Below are 25394 nucleotides of genomic sequence, written 5' to 3'. Positions count from 1 at the left end.
CTGGGTGTCAGGGACGCCGAGGGAGGGGGCAGGGGGCAGGAAGGAGCAGCACGAGGGCGGAACCGTCCCTGGGCCCCACAGAACTTCCAGGACTTGCACCCGGGCTTTCTGCCCTCATCAGCTCGAGCACGATGGCCCAGCCGGTGGCTCTCACCTCCGCGCTGCGCTCCGGCCCCCAGAGGCGGCAGCCCCCCGCCCCCCACCTCCCCCCCTAGCCCCACCCCACTCCACCCCATGGTCCCCTGCCTGCCCCCTCCCCGCCCGGCCCTCCCCTTCCCTGCCCGCCCAGCCCCAGTGTGTTCTCGTGGCAGCGCCTTTCCAAAGTGCTCAGCACACTCCCCCGGGTGCAGTCCTGTGCCGGCGGCCACCGCACTGAGAACACAGAAGCTGGCTCTGGCCAGGGTGCTCCTAGGAGCCTGGCCCTGGTGGCCTTCAGACTGCCACAGTGCGCAGCCAGCCTGGCCTCTGCTGCTCCTTAAACGCCACGCTCACGTCTGCCTCCCGGCCTTTGCACCTGCTCGGTTCTCTTCTGGAAAAGCCATTCCTCTGGTCTGCACTGCTCAGTACTAAGTACTAAGTACTAAGTACTAAGTATAGCCCTTGCTATACATGGCTACTTAAATGGAAGCTAATTAAAAGTGTAGAAATCCATTTTCTGGTCACACATTTTGAGTGCTCAGTAGCCACGGACCGGGTCGCTCCGGTTCCTGAAGGGACAGGGACAGAACGTTCCCGGCACGACTGCACTGGTTAGGGCAGAGCTGCCGTTGGAGCCCCTCACCTGCCCCCGATCATCCACAGCTGGCACGTACGGATGACCACTGTGCCCAGCACCAAGGGCAGTCGTGAGGATTAAGGGAGGAAATATACCTGCCTGGCACGTGGTAAGTGCTCTGCAAACATGAACTACAAACCCTGAAGTGCCAGTATTACCCGGGACCGAGTCAGCGGCTGAGTTGCGGCTTGTTTGGGTGGCTAAGGGGCCAGGCCTTGCACCTCTAGACCCGGGGCAGGGGAAGAGGGGAGGGGTCAGGCGGCAAGCAGTGTGGCTGGGTGGCGTGGGGGCACGTACGCTGGCAGTCAGGCCCGAACCTCCGCGGCAGGCACAGCTCGCATGCCGTCCCGTTGAAGCCCGTGTTGCATCTACACTGCCCTATGCCTGAGTACTGATCCAGGCAGATGCCACGGTTGTTGCAGGGAGCTTCGGCGCCTCCAGGGCAGGCTGGAAGAGATGAGACAGCGCTGACCTAGAAGCCTCCCAGCCAGGGTCAAGGAGCCCAGAGAGGGCGTATTTTTTTTTTCCTTTTCTTTAGGAAAAGGAAATGATCTGAATCTGATCATTTTTCTCATAACCTGAGAGGAGTAATCCCACGAAGTTTTGAATATTTGTTTTCCTCAGCACCGAGTGTCACCAGACGTGCAGGCCAGGCCAGCAGCCTCTGCAGGACCAGCTTAGGTGTACATGCTGGATCCCCGCGTGGTGGGGTGCTCGCTGAACCATGCACGGGATTGGGGGTCAGCGGACTGGAGGAGATAGGGGCTGACCCGCTTTGAGCATCAGTCCTCTTAGCTTGAGCCTGAGCTGAGGAGGAGGAGGGGGGTGTAGACCGCACTGTGACCGAGACCATTGTGGGAATAAGGCACTGAGCACACGTAAGGGGGGTGCCAATCACTTCGCACTTGGGTGATGAAGTGTGGATACTGAGGGATCGCCCCAGAATTTTCTCAGAGGCGCCACAATGAGTGGCGTGCACGTGGTTCAAACCAGGGCGTCTGGGGACACCCTGTGGGGCCTCTTGCTTGCTGGTGATCCTCTCTCCATCTCAATATTCTATCTGTAAAATGGGGGTAACAATAGACGACCGCCCAGAGGTCATTGGCAGGTTTAAATGCTGCCACAAAAAGGGAGGGGCACTCAGTAAACGTGCTTGGTACAAACACAGGCGCAGATCACAGGGACCCCAATAGTCGTGGTGCAGCGGCCGTTCATGTGTCACCAGCCAGAGGTTCTGTCCGGACCCAAAGGTTTCAGGATGGGCCCATGAATCCTTTTGTGATGAGCCCTTTCCTGGCGGGGTGGGAGGGGCGAGGAGCATCTCAGGTGGCGGGGATGTGGCCCTCGCCTCATGTCAGCGCAGCTCCGGCGCACGTGCGCTTCTGAACATCTGAACTCACCCGGTACCGGGTATCGATCCCACACTAGCGTCAGGAATGAAACTGAGAGTTGGCAGCCCCGGAGCCGAGCGTCTTATGCTCCCACCCGGAGCAAGGTCGCAACACAGCGACAATCTAGGCTTTCGGAAATCTCCGCAAAGATCAACATATGGCCACGGGAAGAAGTAGAAGCACAGCTATGACTGCTTGCAGCCCTTTCCTTAGAGGCCTTACTGGGAGCAATGCTCTCCACCCCCACCCCCACCCCCACCCCGCTCCCGCCTCCTCATTCCCGCCCCACCCCACCCCACCCCCCCCTGTACTTTGAAAGGCTGCCAGGTCCGTGCCCAGCGGCAGGTGAAGAGGCCCCTCACCCTGGCAGTCCCGGCCATAGTAGCCCTTGCAGCACCTGGGGAGCCGGATCACCATGGTGCACTGCTCCCGGCAGCCGTCCAGGGAACCCCGGAACGACAGGTTGTAGCGACACTTCTGCTTCACGCCCTGAGGGAAGAGAGTGCACTAACCTTCTGCTCCCGAGGCCCCACTCGGGCTCTTTGGTTCTAATTGGTCCCAGTGGAGGATCTGGTCTGGCCCAGTGGGGAAGTGGGGGCTCTGGCGCTTTGATAGGGAAATGGATGGGGGAAGGGGCAGGTTTGGAGTCCACAGACAGCTTTCTTCCCAGTGGCGAGAGGAATGCCCAGCAACCCTCAGAGCTGTCTGCAAACGGGCTTGGGCAGCGGGTGGGGGACCTACAGCTTTCCCACAGGGGTGGGGGTCTGCGGCAAGGCCCCACATCGTGTGGGTAACAGTTGTGTGCAGGGGTGTTTCTGTTAGAGGTTTTACTAGCAGAGAGGAGGGAAATTGACTTTGGGATAAGGAAAAAAAGCAATATTTAATGAGGGCTTACTATGTGCCAGACTCCACACCCACACATTGAAATGTCCCTTTCCTAATAAGCACACACGCGATGGTTATTAGCTCCATTTTACAGAGGCAAAACCATATAGATGACGTAATCTGTCAAAGATTACCCACTGGAATTATATCCCAGAGCCATGGCCTCCAAATTTCCTGGGTTTACCGCTCTTATGTTCCTTTCTGGGCCCTGATCCTACAGTTGGTCCTGACCAGCTCTGTGGCCTTGGCCTGACTGCTTACTGTCTCCAAAAGACATTTTTTTCATATGTGGAGGAAATAATAGCTTCCTATGAGACGCATAATGAGGGGAAATGCGTAATAAATAAGAGGCCCAGCTCTCAGCTGGGGCAGCAATATTGGCCAACAGAACGCAGCTATGATTTGTGTGATTATCATTACTAATGAAGTCCTTTTTAGGTCTACATCCCATGCTTTCTCTAGACAGTTCCTGGAAGGTGGGGAGTAGGTTGATGCCTAATTGTCGAAAGAATGACTGCAATCGCAGTTACACAACATCTGCACGTATGCGCAGGAACACACATGTGCTCACACCTCAGAGGATGGGGTCTGACAACGGAGCAAACACACTCTCCCAGGCATCGCCACATTCATGATTACCTTTGGTTTGCTCCACCTCGGGCAGCTGGGCGTATTGGCACAGCTCCAACAATCTCCCTATGCATGGAAGAAAAGAAATGCTCAGAAACCAAGAGTATTGGGAAACACAAGGGTATGCCCTGGTCACTGCCTAGGTGAGCTGACCGGGAACTCCATCCTGATTCTCATCCTGCTGCAGCCAAGAACGCAAATGCAAGTGCGGCAGCTTTGCCGCAGACAATTCTGAAGGATCTCTGGCCCTCTAGGCCTTGGTTTTTGTTCTTTGAGGTGGCAAGCGCCCCACTGTCTGGAGCAGCACCAGGGTGGGTGGTGTCCTTCAGACCTCAGTGGCGGCCGAGGGAAATGTGCATACTGTGCCACTCTTCCAGTTGTGATACTTTGGGCCAGCCATACTCTTAGACCCTTCATTTCCTGATCTACAAAATTGTGGTGCTAATTCCTGCTGTTACTTGACCTTCCTGGGACTGATGATGGGAAATGTCAACTGCAAATGTGTGCAAATATACTTGGGGAGTAGGAAGGCCACAACCTGTGCAGCGGAAAGGACAACTGATTTTTCTTCTCCTACTTTGGCTGCCTGGTGTCTGGACAATATGGGATATTTCTTGAAACACTACAAGTCACCAGGTACTAAAGCCAACCGGTTGCAGACTTGGCCACGCAAGCCACTCCACCTCTTTGAGATTCAGTTTCCAAATCTGCATCATCGGGTTGCTGGTAACAACTTCTACTGTTGGATTACTTTAGGGGTGAGCTGAGCCCTGAGTCCACTGGCTGGCTCAGAGGTGCAGCTCTAAACAATACTGGACAGATGAATGAGTGTGCAATGTGACAGTGCCTCTCAGACAGGGCCTGGTTGGACATTCAGTCACCACTGGTAAGTGAACAAATGAGCGAGGACATGGACAGGGCGTGGGTGGCATGCCATACTGGGCCTGGGCCGGGCTGTGCGCAGTTGCCAGTTTGCAATCACAGCCCCGCCAAATACGGCGGATTAGCAGAGGGCGTGCGCTCTGTGGGGAGCCGATGCCCCTACAGGTGGGTCTGAGGAAGAAGAGCATGTTGCTGCGCAATGGGCAAGCAGTTGCACCCAGCAGGCTCCTCTGCAGCGCCGGGATGCGTGGATGGGCTGCCGGACATATGGGTGTGTGCCTGGCCTGGATGGGGCCTGTAGACGCTAGTGAAGAGGACCCACCCTGGCCTCAGATCTCCTGGCAGCCGGCCTGGCTCCCCAGCAGCGCCCAAGCTGGGGCAGGAGGTCTCAAGCCCTGGCTCCCCCATTACGTTGTTCTGGGGACTGACCGAGAAGTTGTATGTGGCGAAGGTGTCACAGCGGCCGCCGAGGGTGGCACTGACCAGGAGGCAGTCTATGCCGTAGGCCACTCCCGCGTCAAACAGCAGTTCTCGTTGTACAATTCTGCATGGTTGGTCATTCAGGAAGAGGTCACCCTGCGGGCAGGGTGGCGGGGCAGAGAGTCAGCATCCGGGACTTGTCTTCCTCCCAAGGCCACACAGCATGGTCAGCACCCAGGGGACCCAGGAGGAGCTCTGTGGACGCCCACCCTTGCGCGTGTGCGGTGTATGTAGTGGGCCGTGGGGTGTGCCCCAGGCGTGTGCCCAGGGGCGTGTGCTCAGGGGTGTGTGCCCAGGGGCACTCTGTGTGCTGCACCTGCACGAGCCCCTCACCTCCCCACCCAGTACCGGGCCCAGGACCAGGCCAGCTTCGAGTGGTGTGGACACACTGGCCTGGCCTGTTGGCCCTGAGCGTGCCCTGTGGCTGCTGGGTAACAGCCTCCCCCCACCCCTCACAGTGGGAGTGGGGGGGGCCGTGGGAGAGGCAGAGAAGCTGAGGGGCGGGGCTCGGGACCACGTGTTGGAGGGGGAGGTGGCCACTCAGGGTGTGTTTTGAGTGGCGCTCCCTGCGGGGCTAGAGGGACGGGCTGTGACTCCGTAAGCGGGAGACAGCGTCCCTTCCCTATGCCTCAGAATCCTGCTCTAGGTCCATGACGTCACTTTATGTGCAACCAGTCTAGAGCTTTCTTCTGCGGGGTGCGCCCAGTGGGCAAACTGTGGAACACATTTCCCCCCCACCACCCCGGAAGGAAAGTGCTTCCAGGAAGTTCTGTGTCTGGGGGGAGGATGCAAGGGACAGATGCTGTGTGATTCATGGAGGAGCCCTGGGGCATCCCCCGCTCCTCTCACTGCTGTGCGACCACAAGCAAGGTACTGAGCGTCTCTGAGGGTCAGCCGTTTCCAGCAGGTGGACAGGGTTGGACTAATCGATCCTTGCCAGGGGCTCTGAAGGCTGCACTAGCTCACGGGCGCCCAGTGCACGTTCCTGTTGCACCTCTCCGTCGGGCTTCATCTATGGACAGTGCCGGGATGGGTGCAAGGACGCGGAGAGGGCTTCCTGGAGGGGGTATAAAGCTGCCCATGGTCCTCACATTCAGGTTATCAACTCAGTGCAGGCGCCAAAGGGATTCTGGCTGCTGGTAAGACGATGTCCCAGGGCGCTGCCCAGCAGGCTCCCAGCAGGCACCGGCTCAGCTGGGAACTGCATCCTTCTGTCCTTCCTCCTTTGTCCTGCTGGTTGGAGCTCCGGCAGCCACACTCTGCCTTGAGGTGACTCCAAGGCGGGACACGTGCTGCCGAAACCCCAAGGGGCTCCCCTGAGGAGCCCCCACACAGCTCTGGGTCGGCTGCCCCTGGCTTTCTTGGAAGAAGACAGAAGCCATGGACACCCGGAGGGGTCAGCGGTGGAGCATCTGCCCTCAGCTTAGGTCGTGATCCCGGGGACTTGGGATCGAGTCCCACATTGGGCTCCTCACAGGGAGCCTGTTTCTCCCTCTGCCTGTCTCTCTGTGTCTCTCATGAATAAATAAATAAAATCATAAAAAAAAAAGACGCAAGCTCTTGGATGTTTAAGCCATTGTCATTAGGGTTGTGCTACGTGCCGGACACAGGCCAGGCTACTATTATCCCATCAGACTCACATAGGGTAAGGAATCACAGGGATGCAGGACTGTGGGGGCACCAGCCAGGGGAGTGGGAACTGCAGCACCCCTCCCCTCAGGCCACGGGGCAGATGCAGACCAGGGCTGAAGGGCAGGGGCTGGTGAGGCTGTGGGGTGTGGTGGGGGGAGCAGTGCTGGCCAACCCCCTGCCGCAGTGCAGCATCTTGCTCTGCAAAATAAATGCCCTAAACACAAAATCCACCCAACGCTGCTCTCTGTGAGGCTACAGGTCCCCAGTGGCCACCAGGCCTGCTGCTGGCCGGGATTTGCCAGGGCACTGCCCCTGAAGGTGGCCCCAGTGAGAAGCATGTCCTGGAAAGGGCGGTGGGCACGGGGGGTGGGGTGGCGGTTGTCAATACTCACGATGTCACCACCGGCTCCACACTTCACACTCAACTCTGAGCCCTGCAGTGTCTTCCAGGCAGTGGCCCTGGGGAGCTCCGCTGCCAAGATCTGTGGGAGGGACGATGCGCTGTCAATACCCTGCATGTGGACCCAAGAAGCGCCCGCAGGAGCTTTGCCAGAAAAGCACATCCAGACACAAACTCTTCCGGCTTGAAGAGGCTGTGGCCATCACCACAAGGTGGGTAACCTGGGCTCCCGGGGGGTATGCCCTCCGAGGGACATCTCCTCCAGCTGGGCTTGCATCGCACCCCCTTCCGAGCCTCACGTACGCTCAGGCTCAGGGCCCTGGCACTGCTACAGGGCGTACAAAGCCAACGGTGGGATCCATGGGTCGGGGCAATGGCAGAGGGCACCGCCACAGGGTCAGCGGTGATCCCTCACAAGTGCTGTTGATGTCCTGACCCTGAGACCTCCGAATAGGACCTTCCTTAGACATAAGGTCATGGCAGGTGGGTGTAGGTAGGATGAGGTTGCAGTGAGTAGGGGATCCTTGGTCCAATGCGACTGCATCCTTATCAGGAGAGAAGAGCCACAGAAACATGCAGGGAGAGGACAGCCCGTGGCAAGAGCAGCAGGGCTGAGTGTGCACGCCAAGGATTCCCCGCCACCACAGGAAGCTGGAGAGAAACATGGGATGCGTTCTCCCTCCGGGCTTCTGGAAGGAGCAACCTCGGCAGCTCCCTGACTTCAGGTCTGCAGCCTCCACGACGTGGACGCCTGATCTCTGTGTTTCTAGCTTGTGGTTATTGATGCGCAGCCCAAAGGCCGTGATGCAGGTGGGATGAGCCAGCACAAGTGAGGGCCCTGGGCCCCCTTGGATCAGACAGACCGGGTGCTGCTTGAATGCTCAGGGGGCCGGGCCATTAGCCGGGGCTCCTGTGCCACTGCAGGGTGCATCTTCCCTCATCCCAGGGGTCGGCCCAGGTGCCAGCCACTCATGGCACCTGCGGAAGCAGCCCTGGACCTAGGGTGGGCCCCCGGGACAAACTCGGGGAGCCTTGCCAGCAGCCACCTGCCCTGTGAACTGGGGCAGGGGGAGAGGCATGCTGCAGGACCGCAGGGGAGTGGTGTTCCGGGGACCATCTGCAGTGAGGGGAGTGGGGTGCTGGGCTGGGCCTGGGACAGGGTCAGCTGGTGAGGCAGGGGACGCTCAGGTGTCCTCACACCATGGACATGGGGATCCACTGACTGACTGTTCCTGGGACCCATGCTCCCCTGCCCCCGGGCCCCGGGCATCCCCATGCTCACGTCTGTATGAAAATGAGCTACCTTGGAATCTCGAAAATGAGCTACCTTGGAATCTCGAATCACATGGAACTTCAGATACTCCTTGAGCTTGTCCTTGTTGTCTTGGTTGAACAGGAAATCCTGTTGTTCAGGGGGCAGGGCTTCCAGGGCTCGGTCACTGGGCCAGAAGAGAGTGACTGGAGTGTGGATAGGGTCGGTGATGATGCCTAGCAAGCCCAGGTCCTGAAACACAGGGATCGAGGTGTGCACCTCAAGGCCCGGCCATAGGGGACACAGGGGCTTTCTAGGACCACAGCCAGTGTGTGGCCCCGGGGCTGTCCCGGGGCTCCTGGGACTCCAGCTGGTGCAAGGCTGATGGCCTGTCACATTCCAACAGGCCCGACCCACATTTTCTTCGCTTGCCAAACAGAAAGTCAAATTCTGGGCTTTTGTTAATAGAAAAATAACCTTTCACAAATGTGTGTGTGTATGTGTGTGTGCGTGTGTGTCCACTGCCCGAATGTTTTAATTTCTGGAAGATCCAGTCAGTATTTCACCCATATTTAACTTAAAAAAAGTGAAACTTGCACAGTATTGAGATACTCTGTGTATTTATAAGGTTTCCAATCACATGGCCTCAGAAAAGAGAAGGCCAGGTGCATGGAGAGGCATCGTCTAGACAGCGTCTGTGACCTGGGCATGGTCTGCCCCTTAGGCCTGCAGGTTTTCCCGACAACCCTATAAGCCTTATTATCATCCTGTACTCAGGCTGAGGTTTGCTAGCTTGCTATGAAAGCTGGTGTTTGGCCAGATGAGATGCTCAGATCCGGGGTGGTGATGAGGTTCCGAGGCCAGGGCACCAGCAGCACCATAGAGTTGCGTCTTGGGTGCCTTGAACCCGTTGGGAAGGGCCCCTCAGGGCTGAGCCCCAGACTGTTGTAGACATGGCTGGTCAGTGCCGAGGTCCAAGGACCGGGCCACAGGGGTGTGGTAGGGGCTCTGAGGCCGCCCTGGGGCCTTTCAGGGTGGTGGATGGACGGGGGAGCTTGGTGGCCTGCTCCCCCGGGTTCCCCTCTGAAACCTCTGTCTGAACAGTTTCTCTCTACTCAGCTATTTGGAAAGCATCTGAAGCCAGGAAGGCATGGTCCTAAATGCGACTTGCACTCATGCCACAGGCGTAGATTTTCCAGATCTGTACTCAGGGCCTGCTCATTTCGCAATGGAGGTGACAGTCCCAGACGTGAGCCCTCGTTCAGGGACTGGAGCACCCTAATTCCCTCCCTTGCTCCAGCTTCCAACCCAGAGTGCACTGGACAGCTAAAAAGGCCCCACACTGTGTTGGGAACGTGGTGGCCGAGTGTGACCCTGTGCTGTGGCACACCAGGACTTCCCCACGCAGATCCCACAGCTGCCTCAGATAAAACACCAAGTGGCCAAACAGGACGCCAAGCACAGCAGCAACCACAACACACAACAGTCCAACCAACAAGGTCCTGAGGTGCCGGTCCCCTGGGCCTTTACCTGCAGCAAGCTGCTGAACTTGGTGTAGCCGTGGTTTACCGCCACTGTCGTCAGGTTTTGCTGAAAGACAAGAAGTGGAATGATGGGTTTCCTTCCATGGCCCACGAAGCACTTTCACAGAAGCTCAGCTGGATGCAATATGCCTGGGTCCAGGTACGCAGGCAGAGTGGTCGGCACCCACTCCACCTCCAAGCACCCGTCCCTTTCCAGGTCCCACAGGCACAGGCGCTTCTGTGACTTGGTCGTGGGATTCAAAGTTGCCTTTGCTCTCGATTGGAAAGGAGTTTTATTCCAAGTTTGGCTTGACTGATATCTATCTATCATCTATCTTTTAAAAAGCATTTATTTATTTATCTTAGAGAGCATGTGATAGTGGAGAGGCAGAGGGAGGGGGAGAGGGGCGAGCCTTACTGAGCGTGCAGCCCGAGTGGGGCTCCATCTCACTGCCCTGAGGTCATGACCTGAGCTGACACCAAGAGTCAGACGTATAACCGGCAGAGCCCCCTGGGAACCCCCCGTCTGTCTGTCCTTTACCATCTGTCTCACCCAGCTACGTGTGTTTTCTCCATCTTCCAAGTCTATGCAAGACCACGTAGCCTTGAGAAAACCAAAGGAAAGCTGATAAAACCCATTTATCTACTTAAATTAGATTTTTTACCCATTTCCTTCTTACTAGAATTATATTCATCAGGGTTTTAATGGTAGCTTGAGGTGGAAGAAGGAAAATGAAAATGTCTCCCCATGACACGTCCACATCAGAGCTGTGACAATGACTCATGAGCATCATGGGTTTCTGCTGAGGGCTGACGGGGGTCACCCACCAGAACCCTCCCGGAGGCATCCTTGGGGGTGACCAGCAAGTTCTGGGGGGACAGCAGTCTGTCTATGATGTGGATGATTCCGTTGGTGTTGATGAGGTCACTGGCCACGATCCTTGCCTGATTATTTATGTACACCGTGTCCTAAATCAACCAGAAAGAGGGAACAGGAAATGAGCGCAGAGAGAAAGAGACACGAGATCATGCCTTCCAGGTTGCTTTACCCACAGGCCGAGTGGTCGTGCGTGGGGACGTTTACACAGAGCCTGGGGCAGAACTTGAAGATCCGGGTTCCTCGGACACATTCATGCGTTATGATTGTAGAAGGAAAGCTGGGACAAAGCTATGGCTTCCGTCTAAGCAGCTCCTGGCACATGACCACCTGCAATGGTCAATTTGCCGTGATCCTCAAATATGGGATAACGAGCACATTGAGGTGGTTCCTGTCCCCCACAAGGTGTCCACACCACCCTCTCTCCCCGCTACATGCTTGTTTCTCTCGGCTGTGGATTCCGCAGCCACCACGTGCTCCTCCGCTGGGGGTGAGGCCCAGTGTCCAGCGGCCCTGCCCAGGCCTCTTCATCCTTGTCTGGCTTCCAGCCTAACCCCGTCAACTGCTTGCCTGAGTTTTGATCCCAGCGATCCGTACTTGCCATGTGACCTTGGACGAGGCACCTGCCCTCGCCGAGCCCCGTTCCCTAATTTGTAAATTGGAGAAAGGAGTAGTTTCTATGTCCTGGGGTTATTTCGAGGATGAAGTAAGTTGGCGCACGCCGGGTACTTAGCGTGCTACCTGCCCGTAGGAACCCCTGAGCTTGCACTGTGCGCTGTCACCACTGTTCCTTGCGGTGCCGTTCTGCAGGGGAGGGGAGGGGACGAGAGGGGCCCTGTGGGTGGCGGGTGTTGTCTTGGAGCCCTGGGGTGCTTCTCACCTGAGACACAGAGATGACGATGCGCTCCCCTTGCAGAGATGTAGCATTCGGGGTCAGCCGCAGGTTCTCCAGGAGCAGCTGTTGGCAGGCGACCACGTGGTAGCGCAGTACCTGGGGCATAAGGCCCTGCCTGTCCCAGTCTCTGACCTGTGGGAGAGGGGGGTTGCTCGGGGGACCTGGCTGTGGCTGCCCCCAGACCCCCGGGGCCCCCCTAGACCTCCCTCCAGGCCCCTGAGCACCCCAGAACTTCCCCCGGGCACCCTGACCCCCCGGGGCTCCTGAGCCCCCTGGTTCCCCCCAGGCCCCTGAACCCCCGGAAGGAGGCTGTCATGCTGTGGCCCAGGCCTGGTGACACGTGTGCGGGGTCCTCGCCAGTGCCTTGCGTACAAGGCAGCCTCGCAGCAGGAGGGCCCCAGGGTCCCTGGCCTCACAGTCACCTCAAGTGTGGTGGGGCCCAGAGTCCCGTGTGCAAACTGCGGGGGACACTGCATGGTACCCCCCGGGGGCACCGGGCCCGATGTAGACGTGCAGTGTGGACGCCGTCATGGCACTTCCCCATGTGAGCCAGCGCACGAGCACTGTTCACCATGAACAAACAGCAGGATGAGGAGGAAGAGCCACAGATCCTCATGGTCTCACAAGATCCCTCCTGACACTTATTACAGAAAAACTATTGAACGTCCACATCCTCCAATAGGTATTTGTGCAGTTGGCTTCAGGGCGTCCAGAGCGCGTGCATGGGGGGTAGTGTGTGCGGAGGGGTGCAGGCTCTGCAGTCAGCAGTCCGTCCTCGCTCCCCACTTGTTAGTCCTACGGCCTCAGGACGGTCTGGCCCGCAGCACCCAGCTGACAGCGTTGCAGTGAACTAGCCTGGGCCGGGTCCCAGACACAGTGTCTGGCACACTCGGTACATGTCTGCTACCTCATTATATGCCAACGGGTAACCCAGCAGGAAGGGTCCCAGTGAAGCTTAGGATGCTAGAGGCTCTGGTAAGGTCCACAAGAAGAAAAAAGACTTATTTAAATTACTTTAACCCAGCTTTTATTTTTTCTTTCTTTCTTTCTTTCTCTTTCTTTCTTTCTTTCTTTCTTTCTTTCTTTCTTTCTTTCTTTCTTTCTTTCTTTTTTCTTTCTTCTTTCTTTCTTTTCTTTCTTTCTTTCTTTCTTTCTTTCTTTCTTTCTTTCTTTCTTTCTCTCTTTCTTTCTTTCTCTCTTTCTTTCTTTCTCTCTCTCTTTCTCTTCCTTCCTTCCTTCCTTCCTTCCTTCCTTCCTTCCTTCCTTCCTTCCTTCCTTCCTTCCTTCCTTCCTTCCCTCCTTCCTTCCTTCCCTTCCCTTCCCTTCCCTTCCCTTCCCTTCCCTTCCCTTCCCTTCCCTTCCCTTCCCTTCCCTTCCCTTCTTTCTTTTTTGTCTATGGAAGGTTTGGATTATTTAAGAATTATTAAATGTTTTCAACCTCCTACCCTACACAGGAATGTAGGCCTCTGGCCATTGCATCCCAAATCCACTTAAATCCTTTCCCTCTATAGGGCCCCTATGCTGAGTGGCAGCCTGCTCCATGGCAGATTGCATCTAGCTCATCCTAAACCTTCTGCCCAGAAATGTCTCCACACCCAAGCACCAGGTGCCAGCCAGTCCCAGACCTCTTCTGCTCGCCTTCACACTTACCCGAGGCTCCTCATCGAAGGCTGTGGATAAAGGTGCGAAGACGGTGAAGGGGCCTGGGCCGCTCAGGTCTCGGACAGAATGTTCCTGTGGGAAGGAAGGTGGGGCCACATCCTCCTTAACATCATCATGGGGACGGGGTTCCAACAAATAGCAGACAGAGTTGAAGGTGGCAGAGCCAAGTGATCACCAAACTGGACACTCTGTGTTTCATTTAGTCTTGAATTCAGTTATCCCAATTATTTAATCTAATTTAGTTGAATTTATTAATTTACTTAGCAAGAGCACATGAGTAGGGGAGGGGAAGGGCAGAGGGAGAGGGAGAGACTCTCAGGTGGCTCCCCACTGAGGGCAGAACCTGATGTGGGGGCTCTGCCTCATGGCCCTGAGATCATGACCAGAACTGACATCGAGAATCGGATGCTTAACCAATGGAGCCACGCAGGTGCCCACATTCATTCCAATTCGATATTATTGAAATGTTTATTTTCATATGGTCACAAAAATAACATATGCTTGTTGTAATAGAGACTGGAAAAGCCAGCATGGAGGAGGAAATGAGCACCCTAATCCCACTGCGCTCTCTGGACCTTATGTGGATGCACAATGCGTGTAAAGATCTCACTTACTATCTTCACCCAGTGACGCTTCCTTCCTGGTGTGATGGCCATTTGTGCGCACGCCGTGTGCTCATGTGTAGAATGGCCCAGGGTGGCATTGGTTGCACACTTGCTGCCCGTGCCCACTCGAAGCCCGAGAAGTTCACAAGTGACCAACAGAGACCCTACTTCAGGAGTTCAGCTCCCGGACTTCCTTTTCTCATCCCCAACCTCAGAGGCCCCATCCACTTGCATATCTGGCTGCAGACCCCAGCCCTTCCACTCTCGACACACACACGTCCTTACCAGCAGCTGGAAGAAATACTGTGACGTTTTTGGGTTCTTGGGAAGCTCCTGGAAACAAAGATGGGGTAGGGCCACTTTAGCTCTGGGAGTCCTTGCAACAACAATCAGGGCTGTCACAAGACAATTTGTCTGTGGTGGAGACTCTCTGTTATATTTTCATCAGGAAATGTGCCCCAGGGGGCCTTTCTCAAGTCCCATCCACAGGCCCCCATGGATGTTCAGAACGACTCTGGGGACGTGCTGTGAGTTCCCAAACCTTTCTGGAGTCACCATCTGATTCATCAGAGAAAGGGCCCGCCATTTCCAGGAGCAGTGGCGCTTTCAGTGCATTTTTAAAAGTTCAAATATTTAAAAAAAAAATCAGTTATGGGGTTTGTGGCAGATTTCATTTCTCCATGAACAAGAATATTTGGTTAGCCACAGTGCTGCAGTCCCTCTTGAAACCAGATAACAGAACATCCACGTTATAGAGGGGTAGAAACCCACAAGGGTCATGCAGCCTCATCCCTGGTGTAGACGCTCATGTGCATGCACACACCGGGCACTGCAGAAGCCACCACAGCAGAGTCACCTGTCACATACGTTACCTCTGATAACAACTCGATAGACTTGGCACCATTAATATTTGTTTTATGAATTAGAGAGCGGACGTGTAAAGAGATGATGTCAGTACCCAGGGCCACATCTCTAATGGGCAGAGTTGAATTCCAACCCAGGGGCCTCTGACTTGGAGAATTCCCACTGGTACATACAACCCCTTTTCACTCCCAAGTGACGTAAGAACAGTCTTTCACATTTTTGTAGAGTTTTACGAGCTACAAGACGCTTGCCTCTTCCTTGGGGAGCCTGGATTTTTAGCACAGTGGGGGGTGTTGGGTTTACTTGATAGGCACATGCCTTTCCTTACCTGGTAGATGTTGCCACGGCAGGTGAACCCATCCCCGATGTAGTTGGGCTTGCAGGTGCACGTCCTTTCTTCTCGCCCCGTGTGGTTGCACACGGCAAATTCACTACAGCCACCATTTTTCTGGTAACATTTCCAAAGGGGGTTGGGGGTCAGAGCAGCGGGTCTCCCAGTGCCAATATTCACGAAGCAGCTCTGCACTGACATTTATTTTTTTGACGCATTCTCTGACTTGTTTGCAGAATTTGCCCCTCTCCTGAACTCACGTCTCAGTTCCTAGATTTGGAAGGGCCATTTCTCCACACACCATCCCGAGATGCTCGAGTCCCACCCAGCAGATCTCCAGCCCCGTGCAGACAGGCCCAGAGGTGCCACATGGAACATTTCTTGGCCAGAAAGGCACCAATCCTGTCTGACAGTTCCCAGCTTTCGGCTTAAACTCTAATCTGGTAAGAGCCAAGGAAACAGTCATCAGCTGGGAGGCTATGGGTAGAAAACAGACAGGACACGCCACCCTGGTTCCACAAAGGGCCTAAACCTCTGGGAGCTGGGATGGAGAGCTAACATGGAAACAGCAGAGCAGCTTTCAGAGCGGATGCCCGTGGGGGCCCCGGGAAGGACTGCGTAGCCCAGGCTGTTTCTAAAGTGGGGAGAAGGTAAATTCAGGAGAAAGAACCCTGCGGGGATGATGGGCAAGGAAGGCAATGGACCCAAACTCCTGCGGTGAACGCCTCTGACCTCCCCTTCCTCCAGCTCGGCTCCTGGAGGCCCTGGGAGGTGGCACCCAGCGGGGGCGCTGCCTGACTCCTGCCCGGCTGCCAGCTCCGTGAGCTCTCCAGACTGGCCTCCTACAGACCACTCACCATCTCCCCCAGGTACTCGGATTTGACTCTGGGTTTGGAGCTGCCACCGGATGTGGACACTGTGTAGGCGCGGCACGGCGGCTCCCCTGCACGGACCCAGCCCAGGACACCGAGGGCCCAGGACCGACCCCTCCCTGCCACAGGGTGTCGTTATCTCAGTCCACATGGAGGCCTGGGACCTTGCGCCCCCCCGACCAGGCATACGCCCCCCCCACCTGGCGGACACCCTCCCCACTTGGCTGACGCCCTCCACAGCACCCCTTCCTGCCCCACGAGCCCTTCCCGGGCCTTCCGCACTCCTCACCTCTACTCAGGTCCCCACACTCTCCGCCTCTCCCCACAGAAGTCTATCGGCCTCTCTATCTGCGTCTTTGGAGAGGGACTATCCCGCAGACACTGTCCCGCACCCCAAGGAGCTCTTCCTGCCTTGCCCTCACTTCAGGGGCTCCAGGAGTGGGGCGCTGGGCGGGAGGGTGGGCAAGGTGTTGGGCTCATTGCTCTTCCTCGGCTGCCTCAGAGCACCTCAACTCCCTCATCCTTCCCAGGCCCCCCCAACCCTGCACACTGGGAACCCCTGACCCCTGACCCAAGCAGGTGCCTGGCCACCACCTTTCCCTCTACATGGTCGTGGTCCTCAGGGGCATCGACACCCCTGTCAAGGGTCTGCCTGCCGGGAAGCACTCTGCTCTGCCCCCACGTGACCCCATCCTGCCTTTGTCTCTGTCAAGCCCCTGCCCTCGCCCACCCCTCCTCTGACTGCAGGGCCCTTTCCTCCTTGGAGCCACTTCTTCATCCCTGCATTCCCACCCACTTGCTGGGCTCCCTGGCCCCCCTGCTCCCCACCCGTGTCCCACGGGATGGCCCCACAACTGCCCCCCTAGGCTGGCCTGACCCCAGGGTGCTGCCACTCGACTCCCTTTCAAGTCCTTATAGGACTACTCAGGCTTCCGTGCTCCTCCAGCGCCTTTATACCAGAGAAGCCACTTGATACCCTCAGTGGTCCCTGCACCTGCCAGCCCCTGGCCCTGGCCCCCAGCTCACCCCTCAGCCCACACCCCAGGGAGAAAGGACATATAACCACCCCAACCTCCCACTGCCCCCATACCGTTCCCCAGGCTGCTTTCCTTCCTAAACAACTAAAAGGGCCACAGGGGTCTCTCCTTGCTCAGGGCCAACTCTCTACAGGAACACACTAGGCGGCTTGGTCACTGATGAGCTCCCAGTGCCCACATGGGCCTGGTACCCAGGGGACAGCCACCGACCCGGGGGGGAGTCACCTGCACCGGGTGTCCCCCAGATATGGAGAAATTGGAGCACCTAGGTCCTCGCAGGACTAACAGGGTGTTGGAATGTGGTCAGACAGGCTGATTCACAGTCAGGGCTGCGTGCAGTACATGACTAGGAGGGACAGTAACTGGCTGGCTGACTGACCAATTGAACCGACTACCTACCTACTTGGCTGCCTGCTTGGTTGACCCACTAACCTCCTACCTGCCTCCCTACTACTGGCCCTGTGCCCTAGGGCTCAGCAGGGGGCTCTGGGCCCCCTCCTCCTCACCCCTGTACCTTCCTTCCTCCCCTCACAATCCACCTTCCCTCCTTCAGGAGGCATTTCCTTCTCTCTACTGGGTCGTACTCATCAGCAGGAAAACATACTTTACTACAAGCACTGCAAGATGTGACCAAGGGTGCTGCCTTCGAGGGAGATGGACACGGGTTCAAGTTCTGACCACGCTGTGTGCTCACTCAACACCTAATGGGTCTGTCCATGTCCTCAGCCCTGGGGTCATGAATGTGACCTTGTTTGGAGAGTCCCTGCGGAGGTGACTAAGGACCCCAAGGTGAAGCAGGAGGAGTCTTCAGGGCCTGACTAAGAGAGGACCTGACGCCTGCACAGAGGTGGAGGCCATGCGGAGAGGAGGGGAGGCAGAGAAGGGGTCTCTCCAACGACAGCTGGAACAAGGGGGAACTGCGCCTCCTCCTGGGCCACCCCGGCCAGGCTGCTGCCATGTAGCCCCAGGCCTGACTCACCGTAAGGCAGGTGTTGATGAGCGTGCAGACCTTCCCGTCTCCGGTGTATTTGGGCAAACAGTTACAGACTGCCTGTGGGGTGGGGGGGGGGGGGGAGCGGGTTACTTCCCCAAGCACTGTGCAGGCTTCACACTCAGTGCTGCATGGCCATGGCCATGCCACAGGCATCTCTATTTGGTATGGGGGTGTCCAGCTGCTGTGGGAACTGTCACCTTATAGCCCAGCTTTGCGGCTGAAAAGCCATGGCCATGTGGCTCACCCCGAGGTCTTGGTGTCTTCGTGCCCATGGCGCCCGAGTGGCAGGGGCTTTGGAACCACTTGAGGGGCACAGGTAGAAACAGAGCCACCGTTTGGCTCAGGAGGTGGGGGGGTTCCAAACTGAGGGAGGGGACACCATCTGCAGGAGGCTGGGGACAGTCTTCTCACCCTCATTGCTGCGGTGTTCTGCTTAGGAACTTGCAGGCATAGAGCCAGGGGGCTGAGGCCCAGCCATGCTCTGGCTACCACACCGTGCATCCCCGGGGCAGGGCACCTGGTTCTGGTGTGTCCACCAGCCAGGTGGCTTTTCCAGTCCACATAAAGCCTCTCCCCAGGACAGGGGCTTGGGTGTGATGTCCCCGTGTTGGAGCCTGAGGTCACGGCCAGGGCCAGGTGTCCACTCCTCTGCTTCTTCCTTCATTATGTGCCCTGACCTCAGCCCCTGACCTCTCCCAAGACCCCACCCTGTCCCTGGCCGCTGTCCTGGGCTGAGGTCCTGTCTCAGAGGTGCGGTGTTCCTCTCATGGCCTTTTAGGTCTGGAGGAGGATTTGCAGACGGCCTGGGCACCATGTGCTTCGAGGTGTTCCTTCCTCCACAGGTGGCTTGACAGAAGAGCTCTGCTGAGCCCTAAAATATGTCTAAGGTAGTCCACCACTCACTTTGCTGGGTTCCCCAAGACATACATGTAGTTCTTTCAAAACAAGTGTGATTTTTTCTTTATTTTTGGGTGCTTTATGCACCTGCTTGTTCTGCCCATTGAGAGACCCGGTACTGAGGTCGGGGGCCTAACGAGGTCCATAGAACATGCCCTGGGGACTTCACTTCATTGTGCAGCTTCTGATGGAGCTCACTGCCTGGCTGCTATGCTGGCTCCAGCTGCACGGTGTGCTGTGCGGAGTGATACACGGCTGAGAGGGCTGAAAACCGCCATGGTCTGCCATGGCCTATGTATTTCAGAGCCTTGGGCCAGGGAAAAAGTGTGGAATTCGGACCTCAGAGAGCTGAGCATTGTTGGAAATTTTCTAGATGCTTCTGCGACTGTGTGGTGTTGGCCGCTGTTTACGTCTCCCCCGTGGGAGGAAGCCACTCTTCTAGGGACCCTGTCTGCACTCACTGCCACCACTTCTCAGTCCCAAAGAATGGCCCCTGGGAATTCATTCAGATTTCCCCCTAAAGGATTTGTTTTACTCTGGTGGTGCTCACAGACCTGTTCTCAGCTCCCTCGCTCAGTTCTGGGTCTGAAGACACAGGAATTTGGTCGGAGGAAGTCCTAGGGCCCTGGCAGGCAGAGCTCACCTGGTTGGGTCCCGTCTGCGTGCACTCTGCATTCCTGTGACAGCCACCGTTGTTCTCCAAACACGGGTTAATCTCTAAAACAAAAAGCCAATGCTTGGCATGAAAATCAAGGCTCCTTTTCAAGTAGAGACACTTGAGGAACCAGGCGGGCCGGCTAACTGAACTAGGGGAGGGGCGTCTGCCCTCCACATAACCCGTAACCCAACAGGTTCCTCAGAATCAGCTCCTTTGGGAGGGATGGTGCCCGGAGGCACAGTCTGTGGGCTTGCACCTGTCCCTTTACTGAATAGTAGGAGCACTGGCAGCCAAGGACTTAAAATAATAGAGTCTCAGAGCCTCATCTACCATGTTGTGAAGGAAAACATTCAGGGATTAAACCAGCCGCTTGTAACTATCAGAGCAGATTTGCTTCAGGGAGAATCATCGACAGAGCCTCCACCTAGGAGGACGTTTAACGAGGAACAGGGTATTTGCGTGGTGTTAAGGTAGCTCTGCGCGAATTGCTTATCAGTGGCTAAGGGGAAAGGCAGCTGTGTGTGGAGACCACAAATGAGAGGCAGCTGGAAACAGCCCACAGGGCGATACCCTGAGCAGGACGCACGCAGGGTCACTGCTGTGATACTACATGCACCACCTCGACAGGATCATGAACAAACATCAGACAAACCCCAAATCAAGGACGTGCTATGAAAACCAGTTCTGGTGGGGGCTGTATTCTCCCCAAACGTCAATGTCATAAAAGAAAGCAAGGGAGGGGAACCATCCCCAATTCAAGGAGACTGAAAAGACGTGGCCACTAACCACAACGCCCATCCCTAAATGGGATCCTGCGCTAAGTGTGCCCAAACAGGACATTATTGGGTCAGCGACAAAATCCGAATACAAAGTATCACATCAGTAGTGAAGTGACTGACGTTGGTAACTCTGGGGGGTGTGAGAATTTACCCTCACTCTCGAATATGCTCGAGTGTCCACAGGTAAAGGGAATGTGATACATACAGTCAACGATCTGAAGGGTGGTTATTTCCAGAATGTACCCTCTTGCAGAGCATATGCATTCTCTAATTTTTCTACGGTGAGAATGTGCTACTGTGTAAAAAATAACTAATAAGGGGATCCCTGGGTGGCGCAGCGGTTTAGCGCCTGCCTTTGGCCCAGGGCGCGATCCTGGAGACCCGGGATCGAGTCCCACATCAGGCTCCCGGTGCATGGAGCCTGCTTCTCCCTCTGCCTGTGTCTCTGCCTCTCTCTCTCTCTCTGTGTGACTATCATAAAAAAAAAAAAAAAAAAACTAGTAAGTGTCAAGCAAAATTCAGTCACCACCATAACATCTAACTGGAGAAAGTCTCTCCCTTTTCCCCTCTCTGAGTGACTTTCGGACATCGCACCCCCTGAACAGCTGTGGCCACATTTCCACACCCACTTGCCTTCCCGGCTACATCCACGTAAAGGTGGTTCTGGGGGCACCCTGCCCTGCTGGCAGGGTCACTGAGCAGGGCCCTGACTCCTAAGCAGGGCACTGGGCCGGGAGACGGCTGCTACCCACCGAGGCACACGACACCGTCACCCGTGTAGCCTGCGCGGCACACGCAGCGCCGGCCTCCCGGTGTGGTTCTCCTGCAGTCGGCCTCCGAGGAGCAGCCCCCGTTGCTGGTCTCGCAGGCGTTGATGGCTGCAGGGGAGAAGTGGGACTGAGTGTGAGTGGTCGGGGAGCCAGCGACGCCGCGTCCCCTGGGCAGAAATGGACAGTGCTTCCACGTGTCAGGTGCTGGACTGCGTGTGAATGATTCAAGGCAGCGCAGGGCACTGGGTGTCTTAACTGCTTGATTCTACTGGACACTTAAGGAAGGACAGGTACCAGATTTTTCACAAACGCTTCCAAAAGCGAGACGAGGGGAGATCCAATGAGGCCACTATTGCCCTGACACCAAAGCCAGGCAGGGCCAGCCCAGGATATTACCAACCAGTATTCCTTGCACGTCTAAATGCAAAACTCCTCAAGAAAGGAGCCTGGGGGGCTCGGCAGCTGGGCATCCGCCTTCAGCTCAGGTCCCAAGATTTGAGTCCCGCCTCGGGCTCCCTGCAGGGAGCTTGCTTCTCCCTCTGCCTGTGTCTCTCATGAATGAATAAATAATAATAAAAAAAAATTCTAAGAAAAAAAACTCCTCAAGAAAACACTTGTAAGTCAAATTAGACAATGTATAGAAAGAATCGTGCCCCATAACCAAGTGGGAATTTGGGTGCAAGGTGGCTTCACATTTAAAAATCAATGAATGTACCACAGTGTATCAATAGAACTAAAGACAAACCTACACGCTCATCTCAAGAGAAGGAACAAAGCATTGGGCAAGACTCAGCGCCTTTAGTAATAAAAACTCAATAGGCGAAGAATAAAGGAAACTTCCTTAACCTGATAAAAGGATCTCTCTATATAGAATGGAATCGAGAGCCCAGAAACAAGCTCATTTACCGAAGGGCAACTGATTTTCCACAAAGATGCCAACACATCTCAATGGGGGAAAGAATAATCATTCCAACAAATGAGACGGAGACGATTGGATCTTCACATACAGAAGAAGGAACCTGCACCTCAGCCTCACGACCTGTACACAAATTAATTCAAAGTATTTCGAAGACCCAGATCCACTCGGAGTTCCCTCATGTGACCGTGGACAAGTGGCTCAGTGACCGTGACCCTTGGGGTCCACCCACAGAGGTCTGTGCACAAGCTCAGAGACCCTGACCTGAAAACGTATATGAAAGCGCTAGAGAAGTGCTGGATCCTCTCGTATTAACTTGTGTCCTCCCGCTTTTGGGTGTTTTTTTCCTGAAAACCGAGGGCAAGAAAACCCCTCCAGCTGCTGTCCCCTTCAACTGTTCTCACTGGCATACCATGTAGTTCCTATTGTCAGGGACGTCTGGGGCTGGGGTCAGGGTGTGTGCAGGCTGGGACAGTCCCCAGGGTAAGGCGGTCTAGAAGCAGGTGGCGGGTTCGCCACGCGGCTGCACTGTCACCTGGACCGAAGCTTGCCTGTACGAGGCACGCCAGGGAAAAAGGGCACCCAGCGTTCCTGTCGTTACAGCAGCAAATACGTGGTGGGAGCCGCAGCGGGGAATCAGCTCACGTGGGCTGAGATTAGCTGTGTGCCAGGCTGGTCTGAGGACCGTCCAGGGGTTAGCCCAGGCCGGTACCCAGGGGTCGGGGTGGGCAGGGGGCGGGGGGAGTCTCTGAGTATTTACTGCCTCCAGAGAAAAAAAGAAAGATGACGCAAAGATGAGCCAAGCGACTGTCCGCAGGTAAGAGAAGTTGTAGGAACTGGGACTGGAAGCTAGGGGGATGTGAGGCTGCCTCGTCCTGGGTTACACAGGAAGGAGGCTTCACCCCAAACTGCTATGCAGGGCAGACAGTGCCTGAGGGGGTGCACAGCAGGTGAGACAGCTGCCCTGCCACCTGAGAGGCAGGGGGGAGCATGGGGTCCAGCCATTGTCCCACCCCAGAGTCCCCAAGCCTGGGCCACACCTACGCCCATCACAGCAGGACTTTTAAAGTTGTTCAGGTGAACTTGTTGTCGGTTGCCCTCAAGGCTGTGACCCACTATTTGGGGAAGAAAATAGGTGCAGGGGGCCTGGGCATCCCTAAACCAACACGGGCCCTTCTGTGAGCAGCAGCTCCCTCGCCTGGGGGCATAGCCAGGGCCCGTGAAGGCCAGTTTGGCTTCAGTGGCCGGCAGTGGCTGCCCCCGCAGGCCCCACCTCACTTGCCTGTGCACACGGTCCCATTCCCTTGGAATCCTGCTGCACATCTGCAGGAGGCTGTGCCGTTGGCATTGAGGAGGCAGCTGCAATGAGAAAGGGCAAGTGCCATCGACAAAAGAAAACAAAAACCACCCAAACCCAGAAGCCCAAACTCAGGAACCACCTGTGGCCACCCTGTCCACCCCCGGCCCCCCGGCCCTGCCCCCACGGGTACTCAAAGGTCTCGGCTCAGCCCTGGCAGAAGGGGCCTTCCTAGCGCGGCCCTGCCTGGGCAGTGAGCACTGTGCACTGCACTCACGTACCATTGGCCCGCAGAGAGGGTGAGGCACCCCAGCCCGCACTGGGCCCGGAGCATTCATGAAGAATGAACGGGGTGCCTGGGTGGCTCAGCGGTTGAGTGTCTGCCTTTGGCTCAGGGCTTGACCCCGGGGGGTCCTGGGATCGAGTCCCGCATCGGGGTCCCCACAGCAGGGTCCCCGCAGGGAGCCTGCTTCTCCCTCTGCCTGTATCTCTGCCTCTCTCTCTCTCTCTGTGCGTGTCTCTCATGAATAAATAAATAAAATCTTAAAAAAAAAAAAAGGCTGGCTCTGGCAAGGTGATGGCAGCTTTTTCAGAGGGAATTGTCGTTTCATACTTGATTGTGTCCTAACTCCTCAGAAATGGTCTCAGGACATGACGGCCCCTAGGTGGACGCTATGAGGGAAGGTCCTGTTTGCCTCAGCCCCAAAGGAAGCTCCAAGGTACATACTTGGCACTAGTGTGGCATGTCCCACGGCAGTCGTCTTCTGTCACCTCTGGAAAACAAAACCCCTGGGTCAGTCCTTTCCCACACCCTGCCTGAAGGACTGTCTTGGGGGGTTGATCCTGAGGAAAGATGTAATGTCTCAGAAGTAATGACACGCATCATGTGAACTTTGTAAAACTTAGTGATCTTGTGAGCCTCCCACCCCCTTTTTTTTTGCATTGGCTGCCAGGAAGCTCCGAGCCCAGTCAGCAGGGCAAATATGCTGATGGAGTGTGTGCCGCATGCCAGGCCCTGTGCTGCAGTGAGCGCACAGGAGGGGAAAACACAGTCTCCAAACTCAGGATCTGCATCCGGATGCGTGTTCCTCTCTGGGGCCTGATTCTCCACTTTGGTTTATATCTCCTATGTTCCTTATTCTTTCTAGGTTTTCATCGTTTTATTACAGAGAGATATAAACAAAGAAAACCTCATTACAACTAATATTAAAAGGTTTTTTTTTCCTCCTTTCGTATATGCAAAAATAACCCAGGGCCACATAGGCATTCAGCAGGCACCTGTTATCTATTAGTCCAATTCATTCCTAAATTTCCTGTGCTCGGAGGCCCAGCTAGCGCATGTCCCCACAGGGCGGATCCAGAAAGAAATCGTTGGAGATAAAGGAGGAGGCCCTAGGGGGCAGGTGCTCATGCTAAGAGCTTGGGGACGGAGCCTCATTAAAGCGCCCGTCCCACAGAAGGTCCTGACCACAGGGGTGGTGGCCTGCACTGACAGCCCCCGGTTGGGGACGAGGTGCAGCCTGGTGCCTTCCTGCATGCTGTCCCCTCCCCCTCCAATCCCTGTTGCTTGAAATATGCAGGTATTTCAGTCATGTTTTAACTCCTCTCAGAACTTCGAGCCAAATCTGGGGCTGTGCTTGTTGTTGTTTTATTTTATTTGTTTGTTTAAGAGAGAGAGAGAGAGAGAACAAGCGCATGAGCAGGGACAGGGGCAGAGGGAGAAGCAAGCTCCCTGCAGGGAGCCCGATGCGGGATCGTGGGAAATAAAATCTTACCTACTGCTACAGGGTGAACATGTGTCCCCTGCCTCCCCTCCCCCCAGTCCTATGGGGAAGCCTCATCTCCGCCAGGACGGTACTGGGGGCTGGGCCTGGGGAGCTGGTCCTAAAGGTGGAGGGTGCACAACTGGCTTTAGAGCCTGTCAGAGATCCTGGAGGGCACTTGCGCCTCTTCTGCCCTGTGAGGACATGAGATGGCAGCAGTCTGCAAGCCAGAGTAGGATTCTCACCTGAACCTGGCGGTGCTAGCACCTCACCTCACACTTCCATCACCCAGGACGCTCAAGAGAAACCTGCTCCTAATACGTCATC

At 56.0% G+C, this 25394-nt stretch overlaps 1 protein-coding gene and 1 long non-coding RNA gene across 6 annotated transcripts in view; one reads left to right on the top strand and one right to left on the bottom strand.

The window, feature by feature from the left end:
• The window catches only part of STAB2 (stabilin 2), a 138711-nt gene that overhangs the window by 19399 nt on the left and 93918 nt on the right, over positions 1 to 25394 (bottom strand). For all 5 annotated transcript variants that reach the window (XR_012006020.1, XM_072773381.1, XM_072773379.1 and 2 more), the window contains exons 40-56: positions 24032 to 24077; positions 23290 to 23366; positions 21074 to 21199; positions 19528 to 19601; positions 17973 to 18044; positions 15082 to 15201; positions 14175 to 14222; positions 13273 to 13356; positions 11608 to 11754; positions 10679 to 10819; positions 9858 to 9917; positions 8403 to 8579; positions 7068 to 7157; positions 4993 to 5139; positions 3691 to 3747; positions 2529 to 2655; positions 1073 to 1222 (exon numbers count right to left, since the gene is read on the bottom strand). Coding sequence is in view for 4 of the 5 variants with exons in the window: in XM_072773381.1 (XP_072629482.1) it covers positions 1073 to 1222; positions 2529 to 2655; positions 3691 to 3747; positions 4993 to 5139; positions 7068 to 7157; positions 8403 to 8579; positions 9858 to 9917; positions 10679 to 10819; positions 11608 to 11754; positions 13273 to 13356; positions 14175 to 14222; positions 15082 to 15201; positions 17973 to 18044; positions 19528 to 19601; positions 21074 to 21199; positions 23290 to 23366; positions 24032 to 24077 (1743 nt within the window). In the remaining variant the exon portion in view is untranslated. The remainder of the gene's footprint in view (positions 1 to 1072; positions 1223 to 2528; positions 2656 to 3690; positions 3748 to 4992; positions 5140 to 7067; positions 7158 to 8402; positions 8580 to 9857; positions 9918 to 10678; positions 10820 to 11607; positions 11755 to 13272; positions 13357 to 14174; positions 14223 to 15081; positions 15202 to 17972; positions 18045 to 19527; positions 19602 to 21073; positions 21200 to 23289; positions 23367 to 24031; positions 24078 to 25394) is intronic.
• LOC140603002 (uncharacterized) lies at positions 587 to 8887 on the top strand. Its single transcript, XR_012006031.1, has 3 exons — positions 587 to 884; positions 7116 to 7287; positions 7629 to 8887. It is a non-coding gene; the product is annotated as an uncharacterized lncRNA (long non-coding RNA).

The sequence above is a fragment of the Canis lupus genome, chromosome 13 (genome assembly GCF_048164855.1).
Source record: "Canis lupus baileyi chromosome 13, mCanLup2.hap1, whole genome shotgun sequence".
NCBI classification, from domain to species: Eukaryota; Metazoa; Chordata; class Mammalia; order Carnivora; family Canidae; genus Canis; species Canis lupus.
Note: the sequence above shows the minus strand (reverse complement) of the source record. Positions and strands in the feature narration are given on the sequence as shown.